Raw genomic sequence first — 25707 nt, forward strand, 5'->3', positions numbered from 1 at the left:
TGTCGTCTAACTGTTAATATAATTAGGTAAATTATGGAAACTCAATACACTACACTCGTGTTAAAGTTATCATAAATATACTAAGGACAAAATTGAGAATTATTCGAATTTACTCTGAAAAGCGCTAAACCCACGTTGAAAACATTTTCAAGACATTCTGAAAACACTCTAGTTTCATTTTGAATTCTCTCTGGGATCACTCTGGATTCACTGTGATTTGACTCTGGAAAAAAGGCACAAAACCACTCTGGATGCACACTGGTTTCAATATGATTTCACTCTGACTCTGAATACAGAGTGATTCCAGAGCAGTGCAGCCAGATCGTGCGATTTTTTTACCCCCTCTTTAGCGTCGCGCGCGCCAGGCACACAAGTAAGTGATGCCTGTCTGTGAGTCGGAAAACCGAGCGGAGCCGAGGGAGTCCGAGAAAGGTGAACGAATCGAGGGGAATAAGCCTCCTGCCACACGAAACAGAGGAATAACTCACACAACAGTAGCTCCCTGTTCGTGTGAAATTCTCAGAATCCGATTTCAGCCGAACATACAGCGGGAAAAAGAATACTTTAATTTTTATTAAAATAAATAAATAATGCTTTTTTGTTAAAAATATGTAGGTTTAATTTTTTTTCTATATAAAAAATAAATTTTTTTTATCAATAAAAATTAAAATCCGGATTTTTTTCATAAAAACTCATTGTTACTTTTTTACGCTGTTATTAATAATAATTTATTATTAAGTAATAATAATAATAATAATAATAATAATAATAATAATAATAATAACTGTTATTATTTTTATAAATAATAATAACAATGGTTATTTATAATAATTATTACTAATAATTTTGGTTATTGGGAATTCCCAAACGCAGTTTTTATCTTAGTTTTCACATTTTACCGGCAAGACCTGCGATGGCTGCGCGGCGTAAGTGTAAGCTTACGTCGACAGAACTTTTGAGATCGAGTCCTCGCCCAAACAAATTTTTTTTTAATATTTTTTTAATATTTTTTTATGTTGCTACAAACAATAATAATAATAATAATAATAATAATAATAATAATAATAATAATGATAATAACAATGGTTATTTATAATAATTATTGCTAATAATTTTGGTTACTGGGAATTCCCAAACGCAGTTTTTATCTTAGTTTTCACTTTTCATCGGCAAGACCTGCGATGGCTGCGCGGCGTAAGTGTAAGCTTACGTCAACAGAACTTTTGAGATCGAGTCCTCGCCCAACCAAATTTTTTTTTAATATTTTTTTTTATGTTGCTACAAACAATAATAATAATAATAATAATAACTGTTATTATTTTTATGAATAATAATAACAATGGTTTGTAGCAACATAAAAAAAATATTAAAAAAAAAAAATTCGTTTGGGCGAGGACTCGATCTCAAAAGTTCTGCCGACGTAAACTAACACTTATGCCGCGCAGCCATCGCACGTCTTGTCAATGAAAAGTAAGAACTAAGATAAAAACTGCGTTTGAGAATTCCCAGTAACCAAAATTATTAGCAATAATTATTATAAATAACCATTGTTATTATCATTATTATTATTATTATTATTATTATTATTATTATTATTGTTTCTACGAACATAAAAAAAAATATTAAAAAAATAGTATATTACACCCCTTGGGAAGGAAAATAAGAGAAGTCTCAGATCACATGTAATTGTTGGCCGAGGCGAAGCCGAGGTCAACAAACATGTGATCTGAGGTTTTCTTTTTTACTTCCTAAGGGCTGTATACTATTTTTTTGTCCGACGAAGGCGGAAAGCGGCAACTTTGTTTAGCGCAGCGGGACGAAAGTTGCCACTTTCCGCCCGGAGGGCAAAAAAAAAAATTTGGTTGGGCGAGGACTCGATCTCAAAAGTTCTGTTGACGTAAGCTTACACTTACGCCGTGCAGCTATCGCAGGTCTTGCCGATGAAAAGTGAAAACTAAAATAAAAACTGCGTTTGGGAATTCCCAGTAACCAAAATTATTAGTAATAATTATTGTAAATAACCATTGTTATTATTATTCATAAAAATAATAACAGTTATTCTTATTATTATTATTATTGTTTGTAGCAACATAAAAAAAAATATTAAAAAAAAAAAATTTGTTTGGGCGAGGACTCGATCTCAAAAGTTCTGCCGACGTAAGCTTACACTTACGCCGCGCAGCCACCGCAGGTCTTGCCGGTAAAATGTGAAAACTAAGATAAAAACTGCGTTTGGGAATTCCCAATAACCAAAATTATTAGTAATAATTATTATAAATAACCATTGTTATTATTATTTATAAAAATAATAACAGTTATTATTATTATTATTATTATTATTATTATTACTTAATAATAAATTATTATTAATAACAGCGTAAAAAAGTAACAATGATTTTTTATGAAAAAAATTCTGTATTTTAATTTTTATTGATAAAAAAATTTATTTTTATATAGAAAAAAAATTAAACCTACATATTTTTAACAAAAAAGCATTATTTATTTATTTTAATAAAAATTAAAGTATTCTTTTTCCCGCTGTATGTTCGGCTGAAATCGGATTCTGAGAATTTCACACGAACAGGGAGCTACTGTTGTGTGAGTTATTCCTCTGTTTCGTGTGGCAGGAGGCTTATTCCCCTCGATTCGTTCACCTTTCTCGGACTCCCTCGGCGCCGCTCGGTTTTCCGACTCACAGACAGGCATCACTTACTTGTGTGCCTGGCGCGCGCGACGCTAAAGAGGGGGTAAAAAAATCGCACGATCTGGCTGCACTGTTCCAGAGTGAGGTGAAGGTTGCAAGGGACGGAACGCATTTTTATAGTTCTTACTACGCCATGAAAAAATAGTCCTACATTCCGTTAGGTTGAATAAAAGCATGTTCTATTTTACCAACAAGTAGTAATTTATCTTTTAATGGTAATAAAAATAAAATAATAATAATAATGTATAATCATAATAGTAATAAAACTCGAGTGGGAAAACTTAAAAGTAATTGGAGTCATTTCTTTGTCCTGCACCTTCCAAAATTTTATTGCGTTATATTGTTTATAATCAACAATTTTTGTTGATAAGCATATAAAATATACTGTCTACTGATTCATAAAAAATAATTAGTAAGATAATAAACTTGTTGTAAATTTACATCAATAATATTGTCAACTACTTCTTATAACCTAGGAATCATGACAAGAGGTATATTTTTCTTTTTATTTAATTTATGATCTAATTCGTAAAAATAAATAGTAATTAAGATAACAAAAATTGATGATATTAAATGTACTAATACCGTTTTTGTAAATATCATTTCATTAGTTCGTAAATTAATTACATATGACAATGAATTACAATTGTTTGATGTCGGTACAAAAGAGATTGACTAAAGCGCTCTCATGAGTGTATTCAAACTTTAAACACCTATACTTAATATCTAACATGGGTCATTCTCATGGCAATTTCTATGATCGTTCTTATGAACGCGATGTTAAATGGCGGCTGCACATGCGCCCCATGATTTAGCGGGAAGAAGACCGGGAGCCCGGGGCACGAGGCCGGTGGGGACGCCATGAGCGGCAGTTGTACTGGGACTAGTGACTGGTGCAATATACCTGCGTTCTCTCTGACAAAGAAATTATTCCATTGTGTTTTATTATTTGCTAACGTAATTAATTATCAGTTCTCATACTTAATTAAATTCATTGATTCGACATTTGTGCATCAATTTTAAACTTAACATAAATTCGTGGTCAAATATTTAAGACGCTAATAAAAAGTACGTCGTACTTAGCGTTTAGCATCGCGGCCATTGTCTTCAATCGCGTGATAAATTAGACGCAATAAATTATCATTGTTAAAAGTTTGTCAAGTATCTTCAATTCAGTTTCATAATATTCAATTATAATTAATATCATTGTTAATTAGTTATAATTTGCAAGTGTTAATGGAATTTAGTCAGTCGTAATTATTAACTTAACTTCATTGATGTGCTTTATTTAATTAAATTTAATCGTGTTAATTGTTAAATTCAAATCAACTTTACAAGAAACAAGGTACATTAATAAATTCATATGTTTAATAATTTGTTGAGTTATTCAGAAAGTAATTTAAATTAAATAGTAAATTCTCGCGTAAATTAGAAAACTATATTCAACTACTAATTTAAACAAAATATTCAAATCATTTAAATCAAAATAATTCGATCCTCTCGGATCATAACATAACTTGATCCCACTGATCAAGGATTCGATCCCAGCGATCAATTCATAACATAACTTGATCCCACTGATCAAGGATTCGATCCCAGCGATCAATTCATAACATAACTTGATCCCACTGATCAAGGATTTGATCCCAGCGATCAATTCATAACACAACTTAATCCCACTGATCAAGGATTCGATCCCAGCGATCAATTCATAACATAACTTGATCCCACTGATCAAGGATTTGATCCCAGCGATCAATTCATAACACAACTTGATCCCACTGATCAAGGATTCGATTCCAGCGATCAATTCATAACATAACTTGATCCCACTGATCAAGGATTCGATCCCAGCGATCAATTCATAACACAACTTGATCCCACTGATCAAGGATTCGATCCCAGCGATCAAATTTATAACACACTTGATCCCAGCGATCAAGGATTCGATCCCAGCGATCAAACTTATAACACAACTCGATCCCAGCGATCAAATTCAATACTTGAACCTACTGGTTCTTTCAAACCATTCTAAACACACAGTCAATTCTCTTCCGATTACAAACACACGATCCTTTCTGATCATAATTACATTTTATATCTCTACTGAGATATTAACGGTTGACGGTTAACCACAATAACCTAACGGTGGCTGAGATCTATTCTCACCCCTCATTGCACAGCAGTGCAAACATATATACATTCATATCAACACACATATTCATTCACATATCTCTCAACTGTAACATCTTCGAGGAGTTTTTCTCTAGCAATTGCTAGAGTTTTCACCTCTTGGGGAATAAATTAATCACAATTATTCACCCCAACACCGAGTCTTTTATTTTAAACAGATAGATCCTGAACCAATTCCTAACTAATCAACTACATATAGAAGAATTACGGAAATTCTCCTTAGTGGAGAGTTTGCGACAATACAACAATATTCATAACAAGAATATCTACAAATTCACAAATTTATAAATTAATTTTTTATAACACCTTAATTAATATTTATGATTATTATAAAAGTTAGATTCAGTAGTCATTAATTAAAATAAATGCACCGTTAGAAAATTGAAATATTTATGTGTGCATTCGTTAAATTTTGATTTCAATTTTCCCATTGTTATAAGGAGTGTATTTTTTTATTGAAACGTTGATTAACATCAGCTAAATTTATAATACTGAAAGTTGAAGAAACCAATTTATAGATTTTTTTTTACTTAATGAATTACAAAAAATAAAATTTTTTTTTAATTTCACAAGAAGGGATTCGCAAAAACTGTGAGTACATTTTATAAAACCAGTCTTTTTTAAAACAATTTGTTTGATAAAAAAATTCGAAAAATTGACAGCTGTCTGCTACTTTCAGTTTCCTCTAAATTTTCAATCAAATTTTCTTCAGAAAATTTATTGGATGTACATAACAACGATAATCGAAAAAAAATCTTTGATGGCTAAGTTCCACATTAGAAATTAAAAACATTACACATATACACTTTTTGAAAAATTTTTCTGGTGATTTACTTGACATTAAATTTTAAAAAGAATAAAAGATATCCGTTGATTTCATGATCATAAGAACATGTCAACAAATAATAGTCAGTTATAAATTACATTTATCAAATATAATAGTTATAAAAAAATTCTTCGTATTACGTTCGTAAGATATAAAAAAATTTGCATGTCATAAATCTCAACACATTATGACAGTGGTAAAAATGATTACGTATTATACATAAAAATATACAGGTATTATAATATAATTCGATTGGTTCCCAATTTGTATCAGGAAACAGATTGCATAGGTTTATCATATTTTCTAAAATTGTAACATTCAGTTGAATGAACTTTATTTAGGCTTAATTACTCAGATATCGAAATCAAGATCTTCGATGAGAACGAATAAAGAGTAAACTACATGATTACCTCCAAACGTTTTCTAAGTTGAATACATTGAAACTAATGAAAATTTCTCTCAGAAATAATTAGTTTTATTTTTTTCATTCGTTACTGGAAATAATAAGTACTACATATATTTACTACAAAATGTATTTATTTATCTGTATGAAATCTTTTAAAATTTTCAGAGCGAATAAGACGAGTGCGGAGTAAAACAACGCCTAGAAAACGCCCAGACCCATTGTCATGGAATGCTACTACAGGCGACAAACGTGGTCGTTCTTTCACTAGCCAACGTCAATACGACATCTTTACGGCGTATGAATTTTTGAAAAAAGCGGCTGAGCACATACGTGTTCACGGTCAACCTCTCATCGATTTTTCTAAAGTCAGGTGAGATAGATGTAAACATCGTAAACTATTCTTATTTATTCATATTGGAATTGAACATTTATTAACCTGCATTTAAAATATTTTTTCCAAGAAAATTCAATTTCTACGTCATTTTTCTAATGTAGAATTTTCGCACATTAAAAAATTATATGCTCTGAGTTTCAATAGTATATTGTGCGACTAGTGCGACAAGTTGTCGATTGTCCACGAAAGCGAAGTTAAAAGCACTAGCCAAGTGGGTGCGCTCATTCGCTTGAGTGAGTAATCGGAAACGTTGCACGAGTTGCACATACTATTTTTCATTACAAAAAATGCGGCGATATATGTGAACGCAAAATCAGGGTCCAAGAGCAAATCCTTAGCAGGATCCGGGGGTGGAGCCCCGGTGGGTTCTAGGGGCAAATACCCGGCGGGAGGTTGGAGGGCGGAGCCGACCCCCTCCCTAAAAACAAATAAAAAGTTAAAAAAAAAGAAACAAATATTTTTTAAAATAAATACAAAATAATTAATATTGATTTACAAATAATTTATGTGCATTAATCAACACATAAAATTTAATTACTTTAAATGTAGCTGTTACTTTACAATTTTTTAATTATCTGTAACAAACAAATTTTATCCAAAACATTATTTATAAAAATTGCATTTTTATTTTATAAAATTCCTACATGTCAATTTAAAAATCCGGAAAACGGTTCACCCTAAAGGCCATCCCTGCAACTTCCCGCTAATTCCATATCTAAGCGCTTAATTGAACTTATGATGTTTTTGAGCTCTTCGAGCTCGAAAATATAATTTATATGTTACTTCGAGCTCTCCGAGCTCAAAGAGTTAGCTGTTCTAAGCTTTTGACCTCTTCGAGCTGAAAAGTCTGATAGAAGTTTAATAAAACAGTATTTTTTGAATTTTCAAACCGCAATAACTCCACAATAATTGAACCGATTTTTACACGGTTGGCAGCGTTCCACCCAGTTTTCTAAATTCTATAATATACTTGTGAATACTAACTGATCAAACCGAAAATCTTACAGAAATTTGAAAAATTCACTTTTTCCGAATTTTTTCGACAACGATAACTCATGAACCAATTTTTAACCAATCAACCGATTTTTACGTTCTTGGCGGAGATCGACGTGGTTTTTTAGGCGCTCATAATTATTTGATTTCATCAAAAACGATCCAAAAAGAAATCTCGAAGTTATGTAAAAAAAACACTTTTTTCTAAATTTTTCAATCACTCCCGAACGAATTAACCGATTTAGACAAGACTGGTGACAATCGACGTGGTTTTTTAAGCTTAAGAGCGGGATAGTTTTTGGAATTGATCGGATAAGCCATTTAGAAGTTATTCCAAAAAAAAAATGGTTTTAAATTATATTTATATACACATACATACATACATTTGTACATACATACACACATACAGCCGCACGGACACCATCGCGGGAATAGTCAGGGAAGCTTCCTAAGATCTCAAAACGTCGAGATCTGATGAAAATTCGATTTTCGCAAAACGGGGTGAAACCAATAACTTCCCGAATTTTTAAAAAATTTCAATTTTTTTTTAGCGGGAAGTTAAAAAAAATTTTTTTTATCAGAATTTATTTGTTACAACAATGATTAAAATGATTAAATTTCTGCTAAATGAGGGAGAAAGATTAAAAGGAGCAGATATGAAAGAAAACAATGATTTGATGAGAAATGGACAAACGCAGGGAAAGGAGAAATAAAATGTGGTGTAAGAATGTAAAAATGTAAAGTTTTAAGGAGTTAATTATTATATAATCTCATTCACATTATTTAATTACGTCAATTGTAAGAAAAATTGTGGTACCGTGTTATAAAATACTGTAAGTGATACAGATAAAAAAAAAAAATATATATATATATATATAGTTGTAGTCATCAGCTCATGCGTGTCATCCTACCTACCCCCACTATCCTATCATCATTACTATACCATCAGAATACAATTGTACTAATCACTAATCAGTCTGTTATAATAAACCATCAGGTATAGATGCTATGTAACGGCTCCTTGTAACTACTCATTCACCTGAACCAGTATTCCACTCAAGATTCCAAAATATATATATATTATGACATTAATTTTCGGATTCAGATTACTCCTGCTCCACATCACGAGAACAAACGTAGTTTTTATTGGTAACCACGATAACACAAGATAAAATAAGGATTTTGTTCAAATTTTAACGTTAATTTAAACGTTTAAATTTTAATGTTAAGATTGATAATATTGTTAAATCGTCACTACTACAGATTATATTAAAAAATTTTTTAATTTGGCTACAAATTAATTAAAAATAATATTGCAGTTAAAATGAAAAATTATCACGTCGATGGCCACCAAGCTGCTTAAAATCGGTTGATTTGTTCGTGAGATTTGCTAACGAAAAACATTTATTGTTAACGAAAAAAATAAAAAAAAACAGTGTTTTTTTCAAATTACACTGAAATTTCCGGTCTGATTTATTTGTGTTTGAAAGTATATCATAGAATTTGAAAAACTGCGTCGAATGCCGCCAACCACGAGAAAATCGATTCATTCATTCAAATGTTATTGCGGTTTGAAAATTTTAAAAATAATGTTTTATTAAACCTTTAGCAGACTTTTGAGCTCGAAGAGCTAAAAATGGTACGAAAATTATATTTTTGAGATCGAAGAGCTCACAAACATAATAAGTGCAATTTTGAGCGCTTAATTACAAAAGTTGCGGGAAGTTGCAGGGGAGGTGTTTAGGGTCAACCGTTTTCCTTATTTTTTTTTTTTTTTTTTTATTTGAATACAATTTGATAACAGAGTTTCCGATAAATTTAAAAGTTTAGTTAAAACGTTCTATATCTCATATAGAATGCCTTCCACAGTAATGTGTGTAATCATCTAATCGCTATGATTAGCTTTAAATTTCTAATGAAATTTTCATGTATTTTGTAGAGAAAGAACAGCAGCACTTTTAAAATGTTCACTTATGAGTGTATCCAAGTACGTTGCTCACGGCCATTCTGGCAAACCCTTCAGGACACCTGGCAAAGAGCGAAAAAGAAAGAGAAAATTTAGAGACGTCGACTGTGAAGTTAAAGAGCAGATACGAAAATTAATTTACGATGCTTGTGACAAAAGTAAGTAAATCAATTAACAATCTTTATTCTACAATAAAATATTCTTAATTATTTCAAAATCCTCTTCTGAAAAGTTGATGTCCGGATGTCGTATCGTTTTACGTCACTTCTGTGACCATTTTATTCGGTTGTTGATTGGTCGACTGAGATAGTAGCGGGATTTTTAAATGATTGAAGGCGAGCGAAGCGAGCGTGTTTTTTTTTCAAGAGAAAAAATTTCAAAAAAAAATTTTTTTTTTTAATTTTTTTTTTTTTTTTTCAATTTAAGCACTTTCTGGAACAAAAATGTGGAAAAAGCTCGAAAAAACAATTTTTTTTTCTCATTTTTAAAAATTATGAGCTTTTCAGAGCAAAAAAACGTGATCCTTTAATTTTTTCAAAAATTCGATCAAGTGAAACAAAAAAACGGCTGGCTGGATTAATTTGATTCTTTGTAGGGTTTTTGTGGACATATTGAACTGTAAAAGGCACACTTAACATTAGTGGTTTCCTCAATATTTTCGATCTAGCGCTTGATTTTCCAAAAACCACTAAAAGCCCTTTTTTGTTGCATTTTCAAATTCATGTGACGGAAAGAAAAAATTTTTTTCGAAAAACAATGGACACTCGTTAAGGGGAATTTATTCAAGTTCTTGAAACCCACCTTTAACTTTCTGTGCGATCATTGGTTGCTGAGATATCGATAATCAAAGACAAAAAGATCCTTTTCCATTTGAAGACCGATATCTCAGCGAGGAGTGGACGTATCAGGGTGTTTAAAAAAGAAATTAAAGCTAAATGAACAAAGTATCCGATCCTTATGGTGGTTAAGCTAAAAAAATTTTTTCCACGCCCGTAGACCAAAAAAAAAAACTAAAGAAATTTTGAGAATTTTTTTGTTGCTGGTTTTTCTACGATTACTCAGAAACCGCGGAGGCTACAAAATTTTGAAGTTCTAATCCAAAAACTAGACACTTGGAGCTACAATTTCCTTTTTTTATTTCCTGTACGACCATTTCTCTCAAAGTTACGGCCTGTTGAAAACTACCGAAAAATTTGGAATTTTTTTTTGATCCCTTAATTTTTTCCAGTAGTGTATATATGTGTATAACTATATATATATATATATATATATATATATATATATATATATATATATATATATATATATATATTTGTATAGAGGAACAAATGGTTTTACTCAGAATAGGGATTCAGGTAGACGGAGAATCCCTAATGTCTTTTGTTCGATTAGTTGCGACCGAACAAGTTTGGATGCCAGGTCAGAAAAATACTTATATCTCCGAAAATAATTAAAATTTTGAAAAATCCTCTTGTACACATATTCTTAAATAGTTAAATTTTGATAATATAAAAAAAAAAAATTTTCGATTTTTTGAAATTTCTAGACCAGAATACCCCCTTAAAAAATCATCAAATTCATCCAGTCAACTTCACTGAAGCCAATTACAGCATCGCTACTCATCTTTATTCACCAGCAATAATTGGCAACTCAGGTACAATTAAGTATTTATTATAAATCATCTGAGATCACTTTATCACAATCTATACTCTCATGCTCCCTCTCTCTCTCTTACTCATTGTCACATGGCTACCCATGTGTCGCTCTCTCTCATACACATGTACAGCAGTCACCTACACTTTCTACCTTAGCAACGATGCAATATTACAATTGCTGATTGATATTCGTCATCCTGCGGCAAAATAAAATGTCGCATTGCAGATGTTGCTTGGTGGTGACTGGGGGTGACTGCTACCGGCTCTTGGGCCTGTCGGCCATTCTGTGTTCAACAACCTGGGCTCCATCTCGCATCCCGAGACCCACGTAATCAATTAAGCTCATTATTGTTAAGGCTCATTCGCTCACACTGTGAAAGTTAATTATATTGTTAATTGAATAATGATCCAGTGACTCCAAATTATACAGCTCACCCAACTAAACATTACTCATATTTATCGCTCATAATTGCTAGTGTTAATTATATTGTAAACTAATTAACAGTTCAATTGAAGATCAAATTTCTACAACACATGCTCAGTCTAATTAATATGCATTAATTAATACAACTCAATTAAACTCAACAACGCGTACTCATGAATTAATGTAATAATTCAAGATCATAATAAGTGTTCAAAGTGCTCAAAATTTGTGAACTACTCAAACTCTGTACAACAAAAACTACGCCTGTGATTAATTTTAGAATAAATACTATTATAACCACGAATGTGTCTCCTCCATCTTTTAACACCTAGTCCCGGCAAATAAATATTTAATGTTAAGACAATTATCTTACATTTTGGTCCCTCGAGCCGGATTAGGTGTTAAAATTAACTAAAAGTGATCCCAGACTTACATCATACTCATAATCAACAATCAACTAATTGCTGTAAGTTCCTTAGATTCCACACTCATCATGACTGATGGAAAGGTCCCTGACAATCATCAGGAAGGTGCTCAACCTGCTCAGCAGACCACTCAATAGCAAACTGCTACTCCAGCTTCACAAGGTCAGAGCTCATCCACTCATCCAGGCCAGGGAACTGCCAACATCGGCCTCACACCAGACAGCGTACCACTGCTGGTGCCACCTCCCACATCCTCCAACATCTCGGGCAGTCATGATCTCAGTGACTCTGAAGTCACTGATGGTGATGATGGTTCAAAGACTGATGGGAAACAGAACCTGACCCCTATCAACACTCGCAAGCGATCAACCTCTCGCATGTGCGAGATGGAATTCAAAATTGCCGGCCAACTGGCTCGCATGAAGCTCATCTCCGACAAAGAGACTCTCTCATCTGCACTCGACGCAACATCTGGGGTTCACATTCTCAAAGCTCATCTACAAGTACTCAACGAAGAATGGAAGCTGTTCCAGGAAGTCAACGACTATCTTGGATCTGATGGTGTGTACCAGGTGACATATCAATCTTACCAAAGGGCTCGTACCGCACTCACTGCACTCATCAACCAGGTGGATATTCCAGCTCCAACTGCTCAACAAAACCAATCAGCTCCATCCACCATCAATCTGGCACCTCTCAACATCACGGTGTTTTCTGGTGATTTCATTAAGTGGCCAGAGTTTCGTGACATGTTCACCACACATGTCGTCAATCGCAGTATGGGAGATGTGGACAGGCTCCACTATCTCAAGGCCTATCTGACTGGATCAGCTGCTCAACTGGTGGTCAACCTGCCATCATCTGGCGATCAATTCCCCATAGCTTGGGAAGCCATACGCTCACGATACGAGGTTCCTCGACTACTCATCGGAGCTCAATTGGAGAAAATCATCAAAATCCAACCTCTCACCCCCAGATCAGCCTCACAACTCAATGCACTCATCAACCAGGTTCACGAGGTGGTCGCAGCACTCAAAGCCATGAAAGTGGAATTCTCGCAAGGTGAAAACCACTTTCTCACCTACTTCATCATCTCCAAACTGGACAGAGTCACTCGTGAAGCCTGGGAACACTCATTGGGATCATCAGCAGAATTCCCAACACTCACACAACTACAACATCTTACTCTAGCTGACCCTGAATTCTGCACACCAGGTCCAATTAACATCATCATTGGAGCCGATTACTACGGCCAAGTGATTACTGGTGGACTCATTCAGCTTGAATTTCCGGGTCTAATCGCTCAACACACTCTGTTTGAATGGATCATTCTTGGTCCCACCCAACATCATCACCACACCATGATTCATCCTGGACCACCAATCAAATTAGAAAAGTTTAAAATATTTAAAGATTTTTATATTTTTTTTTTTATCGATATTATTACAATCACAAATACTCATCAAACTCTACTCACACTCATACTCAACATCCGCCAAAGATCAACACTCATGATCAGCATGATCACACTCACCATACTCGAACTGGTACTCTCAATAATCAACATTCTGCCACAATTCTCGCCACCTGCCTGGTCAACATCATTACAAAGCTAAGTACCATTCCAATACGCATCTTGCTAGACTCTGGATCTGAGATCTCCTTTATTTCAGATTCATTGGTACATAGTCTCAATCTCACTCGCACTCGATCTCAACTCAGTGTCATTGGCATTGGCAATGCAAAGGCTGGCCGAACCAAGGGCTGTGTTGAGCTAACTCTGAGATCACAACACTCAAGCAAAACACTCAACCTTCACGCTCATGTACTGCGCGGATTAACAATACAATTACCATCAGTGTCAATCTCGCACAATCAACTCACACAACTACAACATCTTACTCTAGCTGACCCTGAATTCTGCACACCAGGTCCAATTAAAATCATCATTGGAGCCAATTACTACGGCCAAGTGATTACTGGTGGACTCATTCAGCTTGAATTTCCGGGTCTAATCGCTCAACACACTCTGTTTGAATGGATCATTCTTGGTCCCACCCAACATCATACTCATCAGTCAAGGAGATCATTCCAGGCAGCTACTATTCAACAAGACATGAACCTACAGGACATCTTGACTCGGTTCTGGGTTCAAGAGGAGATCATCACCACTCATCAACCTCAATTAACACCCGACGAGGAGGCTTGTGAAGCTCATTTTGCAAGGACTCACTCTCGTGACTCATCTGGGCGATACATAGTCAGATTACCATTAATTTCTCCAGTTCACAAACTTGGAGATTCATTCAAAGCAGCATACCAATGCCTTCGCCACCTCATGCATCGACTCAGCAAAGACCCACAACTCAAACAACTCTACATGGAATTCATGGCAGAATACATATCACTCAACCACATGGAACCAACCACATTGCGATCATCATCAGTTCAATACTTCTTACCACATCATGGAGTATTGAAGCAGAACACCAACTCACCCAAAATCCGTGTAGTTTTCAATGGTTCAAAGAATACCAGTTCTGGGCTCTCACTCAACGACATCATGCATACTGGACCTAATCTACTCATCAACATCTTCGATATTCTCATAACATCCAGAAGACATCGGTTCTTCTTCATCACTGACGTGGCAAAAATGTACCGCCAAGTCTTGGTCCATCCTGATGATCGACATCTTCAACAAATCCTCTGGTTTAACCCAGATGGAGATATCACTCCATACATGCTCACCACTGTCACCTATGGGACAAGGGCTGCACCATACCTAGCTGTTCGTGCTCTACTCCAACTCGTCAATGACAAAGGCCATAGATTCCCACTGGCAGTGGAACCACTTACTTAAGGACGCTACGTGGATGATATATCCGGTGGCGCAGACACTCAAGATTTACTACAACAAATAGCAAATCAAACAGAAGAACTCTGCATGGCGGGCGGATTTCCTCTAGCCAAGTGGGCAAGCAATCACCCTAAATTAAAACAACTCAATCATGCGGAAGCAATCACACAATACACTATTGAGGATCCAGATAGCAGCACAAAAATTCTGGGTATGTACTGGTCTCCTCAACGAGATTACTTCTCCTTCAAGGACTCGACACCATGCAAGGCTCAAAGGTACTCAAAGCGATCAATTTTGTCAGAGATAGCCCAAATCTTTGATCCCCTGGGATTCTTGTCACCACTCATCATTCAAGCCAAGATGTTCATGCAGGAACTCTGGCTTGTCAAACTCAGCTGGGACTCACCATTACCTGAAACTCTGTGTAAAAGGTGGAAGGCATTCACTCATCAACTTGCCATGATCAACTGTATAAAAATTCCCAGGTGGATCCACTCGTCCACGAACTCATCACTCGAAATCCATGGATCCTCAGATGCCTCGCAATTGGCGATGGCAGCTGTAGTATACATCAAGGTCCATCATCACAACTGCACTCAAGGAGCAAAGGTTACGCTGCTTTGCTCCAAAACCAAGGTAGCACCGTTAAAACAATTAACCATACCAAGGTCAGAACTCACCGCTGCTCATATGTTGGCCAAACTCATCGCTCATTGCCAGTCAATACTCAAGCTCAACAATGTGCCAACATACCTTTGGACCGACTCTGCAATTGCACTCACGTGGATACAATCGCACCCGTCTCGTTGGAAGGACTTCGTCAGAAATCGTGTGTCACAAATCCAAAATGTAAGATAATTGTCTTAACATTAAATATTTATTTGCCGGGACTAGGTGTTAAAAGATGGAGGAGACACATTCGTGGTTATAATAGTATTTATTCTAAAATTAATCACAGGCGTAGTTTTTGTTGTACAGAGTTTGAGTAGTTCACAAATTTTGAGCACTTTGAACACTTATTATGATCTTGAATTATTACATTAATTCATGAGTACGCGTTGTTGAGTTTAATTGAGTTGTATTAATTAATGCATATTAATTAGACTGAGCATGTGTTGTAGAAATTTGATCTTCAATTGAACTGTTAATTAGTTTACAATATAATTAACACTAGCAATTATGAGCGATAAATATGAGTAATGTTTAGTTGGGTGAGCTGTATAATTTGGAGTCACTGGATCATTATTCAATTAACAATATAATTAACTTTCACAGTGTGAGCGAATGAGCCTTAACAATAATGAGCTTAATTGATTACGTGGGTCTCGGGATGCGAGATGGAGCCCAGGTTGTTGAACACAGAATGGCCGACAGGCCCAAGAGCCGGTAGCAGTCACCCCCAGTCACCACCAAGCAACATCTGCAATGCGACATTTTATTTTGCCGCAGGATGACGAATATCAATCAGCAATTGTAATATTGCATCGTTGCTAAGGTAGAAAGTGTAGGTGACTGCTGTACATGTGTATGAGAGAGAGCGACACATGGGTAGCCATGTGACAATGAGTAAGAGAGAGAGAGGGAGCATGAGAGTATAGATTGTGATAAAGTGATCTCAGATGATTTATAATAAATACTTAATTGTACCTGAGTTGCCAATTATTGCTGGTGAATAAAGATGAGTAGCGATGCTGTAATTGGCTTCAGTGAAGTTGACTGGATGAACTTGATGATTTTTTAATACACAAAGGAATGCACCGGTCACGGTAAATGCGTGTGTACACTGTACAATTAGCACGTGTTATGAGGAGTATGGCTGCTTGCCGGTGAGCCAGTTGAGTTGAGGTAGGACATCCGAGGGCGCTTGTGTAGCGGCGCCTCGGTGCTACCAGTTTGTTGCGGGAAGGTTTGAATGATTCCGCAACACAAATTAATATCTTGGATTAGTCAAGAAGAATTTTCTTGTTTTGATTCATAAAAATCGCATATCAAATTATTTTTTAATTCTGCTCAGTCGAGTTATTGAAAGCTGTAAATAATTAAATAGTGTTTGGCACAAAATAGAGACATTAAAGATAAAAAAAAGTATTGAACTCTGTAACAGCTTGTTTAAAAAAAAAAAAAAAATTAGGAAAACGGTTCACCCTAAAGGCCATCCCTGTAACTTCCCGCTATTTCCATACCTGAGCGCTTAAAGTTGTACTTATGACATTTTTAAGATTTTTGAGCTCAAAATATAATTTATGTGATATTTTGAGCTCACTGAGTTCGGAGAGATAATATCTTGATGTATTTGAGCTCTCCCAGCTCAAAAGTCTGATAGAAGTTTCGTAGAACACTATTTTTAGATTTTTCAAATCGCAATAACTATTGAATGGATCAACCGATTTTCACGCGGTTGGCGGCATTCGACGTAGTTTTATCATCCTCATGAGTGATTTTCAGGTTTTAATTGATCAAATCGAAAACTTCAGAGTAATCCCGAAAAAACACTTTTTTCGGTTTTCTTTCGTTCACGATAACTCACGAACGAATCAACCAATTTTGACCGGATTGGCGACGATCGGCGTGGTTTTTCAAGTTTAAGGGCGGATTAGTTTTTGAAGTTGATCGATACAGTTGTTTAAAAGATATTCCAAAAAAACCACTTTCAAAAATGATTTTTTTATTTTTTTTGTAGATTTTTCAAGATTTCTTAAAAGTTATAAGCGAGTCACACACACACACACACACACACACACACACACACACACACACACACACACACACACACACACGACATAGTGACAACATCGCGGGGGTAGTCAGGGAAACTTCCTGTGACCTTCAAACGTCGAGATCTGATGAAAACTCGATTTTTGCAAAACGGGGTGAACAAACAATAACTTTCCGATTTTTGAAAATCTTCGATTTTTAGCGAGAAGTTAAAAATTATTAAATTTTTTGTTAACCATATTTTTGCTTAAAACAGTCTTATATTAGAAAATTATCTACCCGCCTTCGTAATTATTCTATTAAAATCATTACACGATGTAGATGCTTAGAATATTATTTTGTTTTTACGACATGTTTATATCAGTCAAGTGATTTTTCAGAATATTCCGCTGCAGAATAATGATTATGACTGTGGCGTTTTCGTTTGTTATTATGCAAAGCAGTTGTCGATGTTAAAACCGATTGCCAATATAAACACCGCTAACATGAAACCATTCCGAACGCAGATGCTTCAGGACATATTGGAGACGTACGAACCATTGTCATCATCAAAGAATGATCAGAATTTACAACTTTCTGAAGAAACAATTGTAAGTTTTCATTGTTATAATATATTTAATTTTTTTAGCCGTTTATAATATTTCTTTTATTTAATACTCGGCGCTGAATACTTACACTGAATTAGAACTTGGGTAATAATGATTAAAAAATAATTATTAAGATTCGATGAATGCGAAGTAATTGTTAACTGAATAAAAATTATTTTAAACATATGGCAACAATATCTACAATTAATTAATATTTTTTTCAATTTTTTGGTTCCAAAAAGCATTCAAGCATAGATTCTCAATTTCCAAAAATTGGAAAATTCCAACTTAGTTAGCTGTGTAAGCCGGTATAATATAATCATTTTAATAATTTTTCAGGATATAATAGAATTGGCCACGGAAGGTCACTGCAGCGTTACATCCATGAAGGGAGTATATTTATATCAATCGGCCAATTACCACCAAGGCAGCCTGGAATTATTCACACACCAGCAAACAGGATTACAATGTACTGCTATTGCAACATATGCGATAGCAGCATTGCCTAATCACTTGTCTACTATAACTGTAAAAGATTTAGACGATATCCTTATTGGTGGTGACAAGTATTATTTACAATGCAGAGTCACCGCTAATGAAGACATGCTAAATATAGATGAATTATTATCTAATTTTCTCATGAAAAATCAGCTTGTGGTCATAGTTGAAAAAAATGATGTGTGTTATGGGTCATTGTTCACTCAAAATCCTTTGAGCCGCTTATATAAGGATATTATCCAAGAAGTTCCGTCAAGAATTGAAGAAAACTCCGGATTTCTGTTTATTACGCAAGGAAAAACTGTGGCATTTAAACATCTTCATTCCCCACATTCGGACGACCAACATTTTTTCCTTTTCAACTCCCACTCAGTGGACAAATCTAACTGTTTAGCTGAGAACAACACTGGAAAAGCTCGACTTTTTCAATGCTGTGGGCCATTAGGATTGGCTAAGGCGTTGTTAGCTGGGACAAATGTAAATTGTGAACCAAATAATGGCTTTTGGGGTATTTATAAAATAAAATTTTCAATAACCACCTAAATTCTAAATTTAAATGAAAATATTTTTATATTTTCATTGATGCATGCAAAAAAAATGTATATATTGTTTTGTTTTATATGTATAATTTTACAAAAATAAAAGTAATTTTTTTATATTGATAAACATAATTTATGTAATGTTTTATAAATTAAAATATATTTTAAAATGAATAAAAAGTTCAAATGTTATTTTTCAATTTAATGAACTTTTCCTCTCATATATTAACGTAGCTTGTAAAAATATTTCCTAGCACCTTTGTATCTTTGCAACGCATCGTTTAGGTATTGAAATTTGTTCTTCTCGCCGTTTTTCTGTTAGTTGTTTTCTTTATTTTTATCACATTCTGTTATCTTTTTGAATCTAAGGTTAGCATTAATAATTTATTTAAATTTATGATTTCTTTTTTGATGTTACAATTATTTATTATAAGTTAATAATAAAAAAAAATACATTGAAAATAATTGATTTATAATAGGATTAAGAAATTAGACAAACTTGTAACTTTAAATACGTGAATTTAAATCTTAGCAGTTTTTTAATAAGAATTATCTACGAGCGCTCTCTGTTCTCAGAAATATCAAATTTCAAGAAATTTAAATTTACCGCGCGTGTAGTAATACCAGTTGGGAACTTCTTTCAACTTGCGCATGCGCAATTACGTTCGTACAAGAGTAGGGGAAACCATTCCGAAAAAACCCGAGGTACACTCTCTTGTTGCGACAACTATACATTCGTGTTTAAATATGTTGATAAAACTCCGTCCAATTTTTTTCTTAAAATCACGGATAACGTAATAAATTTTTCAAGATTTCGTATTTTTTCTCCCATTGCTTTTCCGTGACTTTAGACAGAACCAGATAGCGCCAATACCCTCTCTGAAAATAAATAGTCGCCATTTTGATAACGCCGTTTATACCGAAGTCATAAACTTACTCAGTAAAAGTGAAAATATATTTGTTAAAGACAAATACTCAGTGATTATATATTAATAAAAACAATTATAACCAGGTAACTATAAAAACAACGAATAAAAACGTTTCTAAATTTATTTTAATTTCATTGAAAAATTAAACTTTCAACTCGTAACCTCGAAACTCTAAAATAACTGCCGGCTAGTCTGTAAATAAATAATAATACATCGAAATTAAAGCACAGGAACATGAGCCCATTAAATAGAGGACCGTTGATGCCCCCTCGGATGCCTCCTGTGGGTATGCGACCTCCACCACCGCGCTTCGGACGACTTCCAATGCCAGGAATGCCTCCGAGGATGCCTCCACCTCCTCCACCTATGGGGCCAGCTTTTGGACCGATGCGCCAGCGAATGCCTCCTCCACCACCCAGACCTGGCTCGATGATGCGTCCAGGACCTGGAGGCCCTCCACCAATGCCTCTTTTCGCACCTAGAACTCGAGGACCACCACCACTTATGATGATGGGTCCCCGAGGTATGGGCCCACGTGGACCGCCAATGAGACCTGGTCCCAGAGGAATTTTACCCCCACAGGGTCTACCACACATGAGACCGAGGTTCCCGCCTGGAAATGGAGTTATTAAAGCTAAATCTATGAATAACCCTAAGAAAGGCAACAAATTAGAGGTAGTTTTTTAGTTACTCGTAATAACAGTTAAAATTCATCCGATAGTTTTTTCTTTTTTTGTTTTTTTTTTTCTATCTAAAATTAAAATGGAATTTCATTATACGCTTTTTTTTTCTAGAACTTTCCATGAGTTTTAGGTTAGACGAGGATTTGTTGCAGTAGAATAATTAGAATTTTTTTTATACATGGAAATTTTTAAAATTTAATTCTTAACAAATAATTTGGGTAATTATTTACACGTGGGGTCTACCATTTTAATTTTAATTTTTTTTAACGAAATTTTTTTTCAACTTTTGAAATATTTTTTTTTTTTAAATACATAAATAAATGAACTATTAAAAAAAATTTGATTACCACAATTTTAACAAATTTTCAAAAAATTTATAAGTTAAAAAAAATTTGTGATATTGAACTTTTTTTTTTTAATTGTTCGTTTTTTTATGTACTTTTGAAAAAAAAAATATATCAAAAACATCGAAAAAAGACAAAATAGAAATTTTATCGAAAAACATGAGAGCCAAAATTTTTTCCAACTTTTGAAAGCAAAAAATCTATCGAAATAATAATTTTGTGATATTTTCGATATCACCACCATAAATCCACCGTAAAAACTAACAGAATAAAAAAAATTAAAAAATTCAAATTTGATTGAAGAAAAATTATTTGAGTAAAAAATGATGAAAATAATTTTTAAAATGACTCAAAATATATTTATGTTAAAAGGAAATCGAATTAAAAAAACCTTGGATGACGGATGAAATACGAGGTGAAGTTCAGCGTAAAAACAAACTTTACGCAAAAGCCAAAAAAAATAAAGACGCTAAGGAGTGGGAAGAATTCAAAGACCTCAGGAATAAAGTAACACGTATGATAAAAGACGCTAAGAATGAGTATTTAGCTAAGAATCCTGACCAGGTATGTTAATTCTCTAAATATTATTTATCACACTTATTAATTAATCAATTAATTAGTAACTAATAAAACGAGTGATAAATTGATTGATTACTGTACTATATTTTTATGACAATCCTGGTGGTATGTTCGATGGAATTGGTATTTTAAATTTTATTTTTCACTTGGATAGTATTCATAAATGTTGATTTTTATTTTTAAAGATATGTGTGGATCACGTCAAGACCAAGTCACTGACAAGTTATTGATTTGATATTTATTGATAAAAAATAAATAATAATCATTGTTATTTTTATTAAAAAAATAATCAATTAAATAAAATTAATAAGAAAAACGTTAGTTTATGAACAACTTTCCTTACAGGGTGGTCAAAAAGCAAGTGATAAGAATACAGTTGAGTCCGAGAGTGTTCAGGAAACAGAGAAAACAGAAATTCAAGCTGAACCGGTTACGAAAATGGAAGTAACGGAGGAGTCGCGGCCTTCCAGCGAACAGGCTCAGTCTTAAAGCTTCGGGCTACTCCTCCGTATTAACAATTTACAAATTTATAAATATAAATTATTTACAAAAGTCTATTTAAAAGATTAAAAATAATTCATAAGTAAAATTAATAATAATAATTATCGTTATTGTTATTAATATACGACTAATTAATATTTACTAAAATCAAACGTATTTTTCAAATTATAAACAAGTTATGTTAACATTTTAATAATCATTAGCACGTTTGATTAAGATGAAGTAATAAGTTAAAACTTAAAACAAGCATCAAGTTAAAGTACAAGTTGTTTGATGTTTTTTACAAGCATTAATTTATGAATCAATTTAGTCACTTTAATAAATTATTAAATTGATTTTTTCATACATTAAAATAGTTTTTGTAATTTGAAAATTATTGTGGATTTGTTTAATTGTTTGGCTTTGTTTGTGTTTGAAATTCTGTATTGAATGCTAGAGTCATAATTATTGTCATTACATTCCTTATTGTGACAATTGCATTGATTAATGAATTTATTCAATTATATCAAGTTTAACAATTTTATTTTTAGTCACAAAGAGCTCTAGTTATTTAATTTTTTAAATGTCGTGGCTTAGACATGAATTAGACATTTGAACGAGGCTGGGAATATTTATGCAAAATAAAATTAATTAATTAATAGTTGACGAAATTATTAATTAATGTTAACATTAATAGTTAATAATAGTCTGATTTAAAAAATGAGTAGAGTTCTTTTTGATTAAAAATAATTATAAAATAAAATATGTAGTTTCAGCGTTCAATTACTCAGAACTGAAAATTGTAATTTGAAATTTGTTTATTAAAAAGTAATTGAATTTTTCTGTCACTTGTAAATTATTACTATTATTATTCAAATATACTTACTATGTGCCAATTGGTACGATTTTGTGCAAATAATTACTCATTTTTATGGATATTTAAAATAATTTGACAGCATTTTTATTCACTTATTAATTTAGTTGAAAAAATATTAAAAAACACAAAACAAAGATATTTGTATTTAAATAATATAATGTCAAAAATAAATATTTCTACAAATTCTAAATAAAAAATTTTGTGTACAAAAATTTTTAATTACCAATTTACATTAGCAAAAAAAATTATTTGTATTTTTTAATTTTTTTATTTGAAATTATATACTTAAATTTTAATACTAATGAAAAATTCTCTAGTTTCCTGAGCATAAAAAGCTTAAGAAGAGTCCAAATTTTGAATTAAATTTTGACAAAAAATCACGAATATCCGAAAGGTTTTGTTATTTAAAAAAAAAAAAAAAATCAGAAGATTTAATTTTTTATAATAATTTATATTTAAATTAATATAATAAACATATTTCAAGCGAAAATTTTTAGGCAGCCTTGTACCAAGATGACGAAGATTATCACGATCTGCGTGATGAAAATAATCTGAGTGAAGATGAAGAAATTATTTTTTACTGTGAAATATGTGACCGTGAGTTTGTAACTGAGAAACTCCTCGAAGATCACAATAGCACTCACAAAGTTTGCGGGATCGACGGATGTGAGTTTTCGGCACATCCGAAATTAGTTGACAAACATATCGCTATGCAACACCGCACTGGATATTTTAATAAATTAAAAAATTTGAGCACACCTGAGGATATTGAAAAATGGATCAACGAACGTAAACGGTAATGGTTTTATTCGATAATATAATTAATTTCTTGATTATTCGAAGATAAATTATTTTTTTATTTAAATGCAGGAAATATCCAACGAAGAATAATGTTGACGCGAGAAAAGCCGAGCAAGTTGAAAAAAAATCTCGGGGAGAAATAATTAAAGATACAAAGCCGAAAACAAATATTCAGAATGATAACAAAAGCAAGAGAAGGAAGAAAAAATTGAGAAAAATACCAGATGCTAAATCTGAAGAGCTTGAGATTGAAGAAACTTGTCAAGGTGTCAAACCGTTCAAAGGCATCAGTATGTAGTCTCACATTTTTTATCTCATTTCTCCTTAAGTTTATTTTACTTCTTTAGTATGTAATACTCAACATTAAAATAATTTTTTAGAAATGATGATCAGTGAAGACGAATCAGACGGTGATGTAGCAAAAGAAGAGTCACTATTGGAGAATCATTTCACTGATGATGAAGATGAAGTCCCAATGACGAACGCACCACTGGAACCAGTTATTAAATCAATCAGTAGTTTGGTTGCTGATTACGGTAGCTCTGAAGATGGTAAATATTTTGGGTAACTCTTATTTAAAACTTTTCAAGTTCTTAGTTTATTTTATTTTATTTTATAGAACCACCTGAAGAAATTCCAATTAAAAAAGCAAAAATAGAAGAAATTGGTATGAATCAAAAGTCAATATCTTCAAATACAGAAGGTAACCAATTTCAGGATGTTAAAACTTCGCTACAATTAGATAAGTCAAGTAAAATATCTCATAAAAATTATCTAAAACACAACAACAACAGCAACAATAATAAAAATAGCAAAAACAACAGTATTTATAATAATAATAATAATAATAATAATAATAATAATAACATTAGTAAATCAGACAAACGAAAAAATTTATATCAAAGACATGCATTATTAGAGCAGCTATTGTCAAAGTCAATAGCTCACGAACGAAACTACATTTGTCAATGTCTAAAATATATTGTAGACAATAACTTTTTCAAAAACAAAGAATCATAAAAATGTATATTACTGTATTTGTTAATAGGTTTTTTTTAAATAAAAAAAAAAAATATATTTTTATCTTACTTCTTTTGCTAAGTTCCTCAGATTAAGCCACTCTAAAAACCACCCTCTATTTGTATCAGATATCTTCCTCTTAGGATTAGAAAATTATAGCCTATTTCTTGAAGCCAAAAGCGCGTATATCTTAAAGTATGCTTTTTTGTCTTTAATAATCCCAGAATGTTTTTTATATTATTATTTATTTAATTTGAATGCCAAGACAATGACTGAAAGGCAAAAATACAAAATGAAAGAATATAAAGTACATGTAAGTCTATAAACAGATCTACATGGATATTTTAACAATATTTGGATTATAGCTAATAGAACATTGAAAACAATCAAAAATCTGAGAAATTTAATTAGCTATTTACAATCAGTAAAAATGAGGTGAAATAAAAGTAAGCAAGAAATTTTTAAGATGAGTATCAAACTAAGTTTAAATTTAAAGCACTACAAATCACACCAATTTTAACGATTTAAATCATCAGTGAAGCCGGGTATCAAGTTCTCTTTAAGCTCATGGTCATGGAAAAATTGGAAAGCTTTTATCTTTATAGTGTCAATGCTAAATGCATTGATGACGTCAGGTGGTAATTCTCTTGACGTTTTAGAAGATTTTGAGTTAAATGGCAAAAAAAAATTTTTTCATAATCCCTTTCGGCATTTATCACGTGATATAGCTTATGCAGAACGTAAAAAGTAGATTTGCATCTAATTTGAGAAACTCCAATTTTAGCCTTAAATGTAAAAATACAGGA

At 32.9% G+C, this 25707-nt stretch overlaps 3 protein-coding genes across 6 annotated transcripts; all 3 read left to right on the top strand.

The window, feature by feature from the left end:
• Positions 1 to 3109: 3109 nt before the first annotated feature.
• Positions 3110 to 19297, top strand: LOC141528316 (uncharacterized). 4 transcript variants are annotated; one of them, XM_074244304.1, is made up of 4 exons: positions 3110 to 3195; positions 6295 to 6499; positions 9456 to 9640; positions 17945 to 18096. In XM_074244304.1, exons 1-4 carry the CDS (start codon positions 3186 to 3188, stop codon positions 17962 to 17964), a joined length of 420 nt encoding a protein of 139 aa, XP_074100405.1. In that variant the 5' UTR covers positions 3110 to 3185; the 3' UTR covers positions 17965 to 18096. The 4 variants fall into 4 exon arrangements, with proteins under 4 accessions (XP_074100405.1, XP_074100406.1, XP_074100403.1 ...); XM_074244305.1 differs by having other exon boundaries at positions 17929 to 18087; XM_074244302.1 differs by lacking the exons at positions 3110 to 3195; positions 6295 to 6499 and adding an exon at positions 18491 to 19297 and having other exon boundaries at positions 9483 to 9640; positions 17945 to 18154.
• LOC141528398 (uncharacterized) lies at positions 10839 to 14849 on the top strand. Its single transcript, XM_074244447.1, has 3 exons — positions 10839 to 11136; positions 12041 to 13382; positions 13676 to 14849. Exons 2-3 carry the CDS (start codon positions 12364 to 12366, stop codon positions 14847 to 14849), a joined length of 2193 nt encoding a protein of 730 aa, XP_074100548.1. The 5' UTR covers positions 10839 to 11136; positions 12041 to 12363.
• Positions 19298 to 19913: 616 nt separating the features above from the next.
• Positions 19914 to 24943, top strand: LOC141528287 (FMR1-interacting protein NUFIP1). Its single transcript, XM_074244254.1, has 7 exons — positions 19914 to 20200; positions 20343 to 20792; positions 21517 to 21708; positions 23578 to 23876; positions 23951 to 24171; positions 24262 to 24432; positions 24501 to 24943. The coding sequence occupies exons 2-7, from the start codon at positions 20352 to 20354 to the stop codon at positions 24899 to 24901; spliced, it is 1725 nt and encodes a 574-aa protein (XP_074100355.1). The 5' UTR covers positions 19914 to 20200; positions 20343 to 20351; the 3' UTR covers positions 24902 to 24943.
• Positions 24944 to 25707: the final 764 nt, after the last annotated feature.

This window comes from Cotesia typhae, unplaced genomic scaffold (genome assembly GCF_013202065.1).
Source record: "Cotesia typhae breed Kobodo isofemale line unplaced genomic scaffold, CoteBio_Ctyphae contig_43, whole genome shotgun sequence".
In the NCBI taxonomy this organism is placed as follows: Eukaryota; Metazoa; Arthropoda; class Insecta; order Hymenoptera; family Braconidae; genus Cotesia; species Cotesia typhae.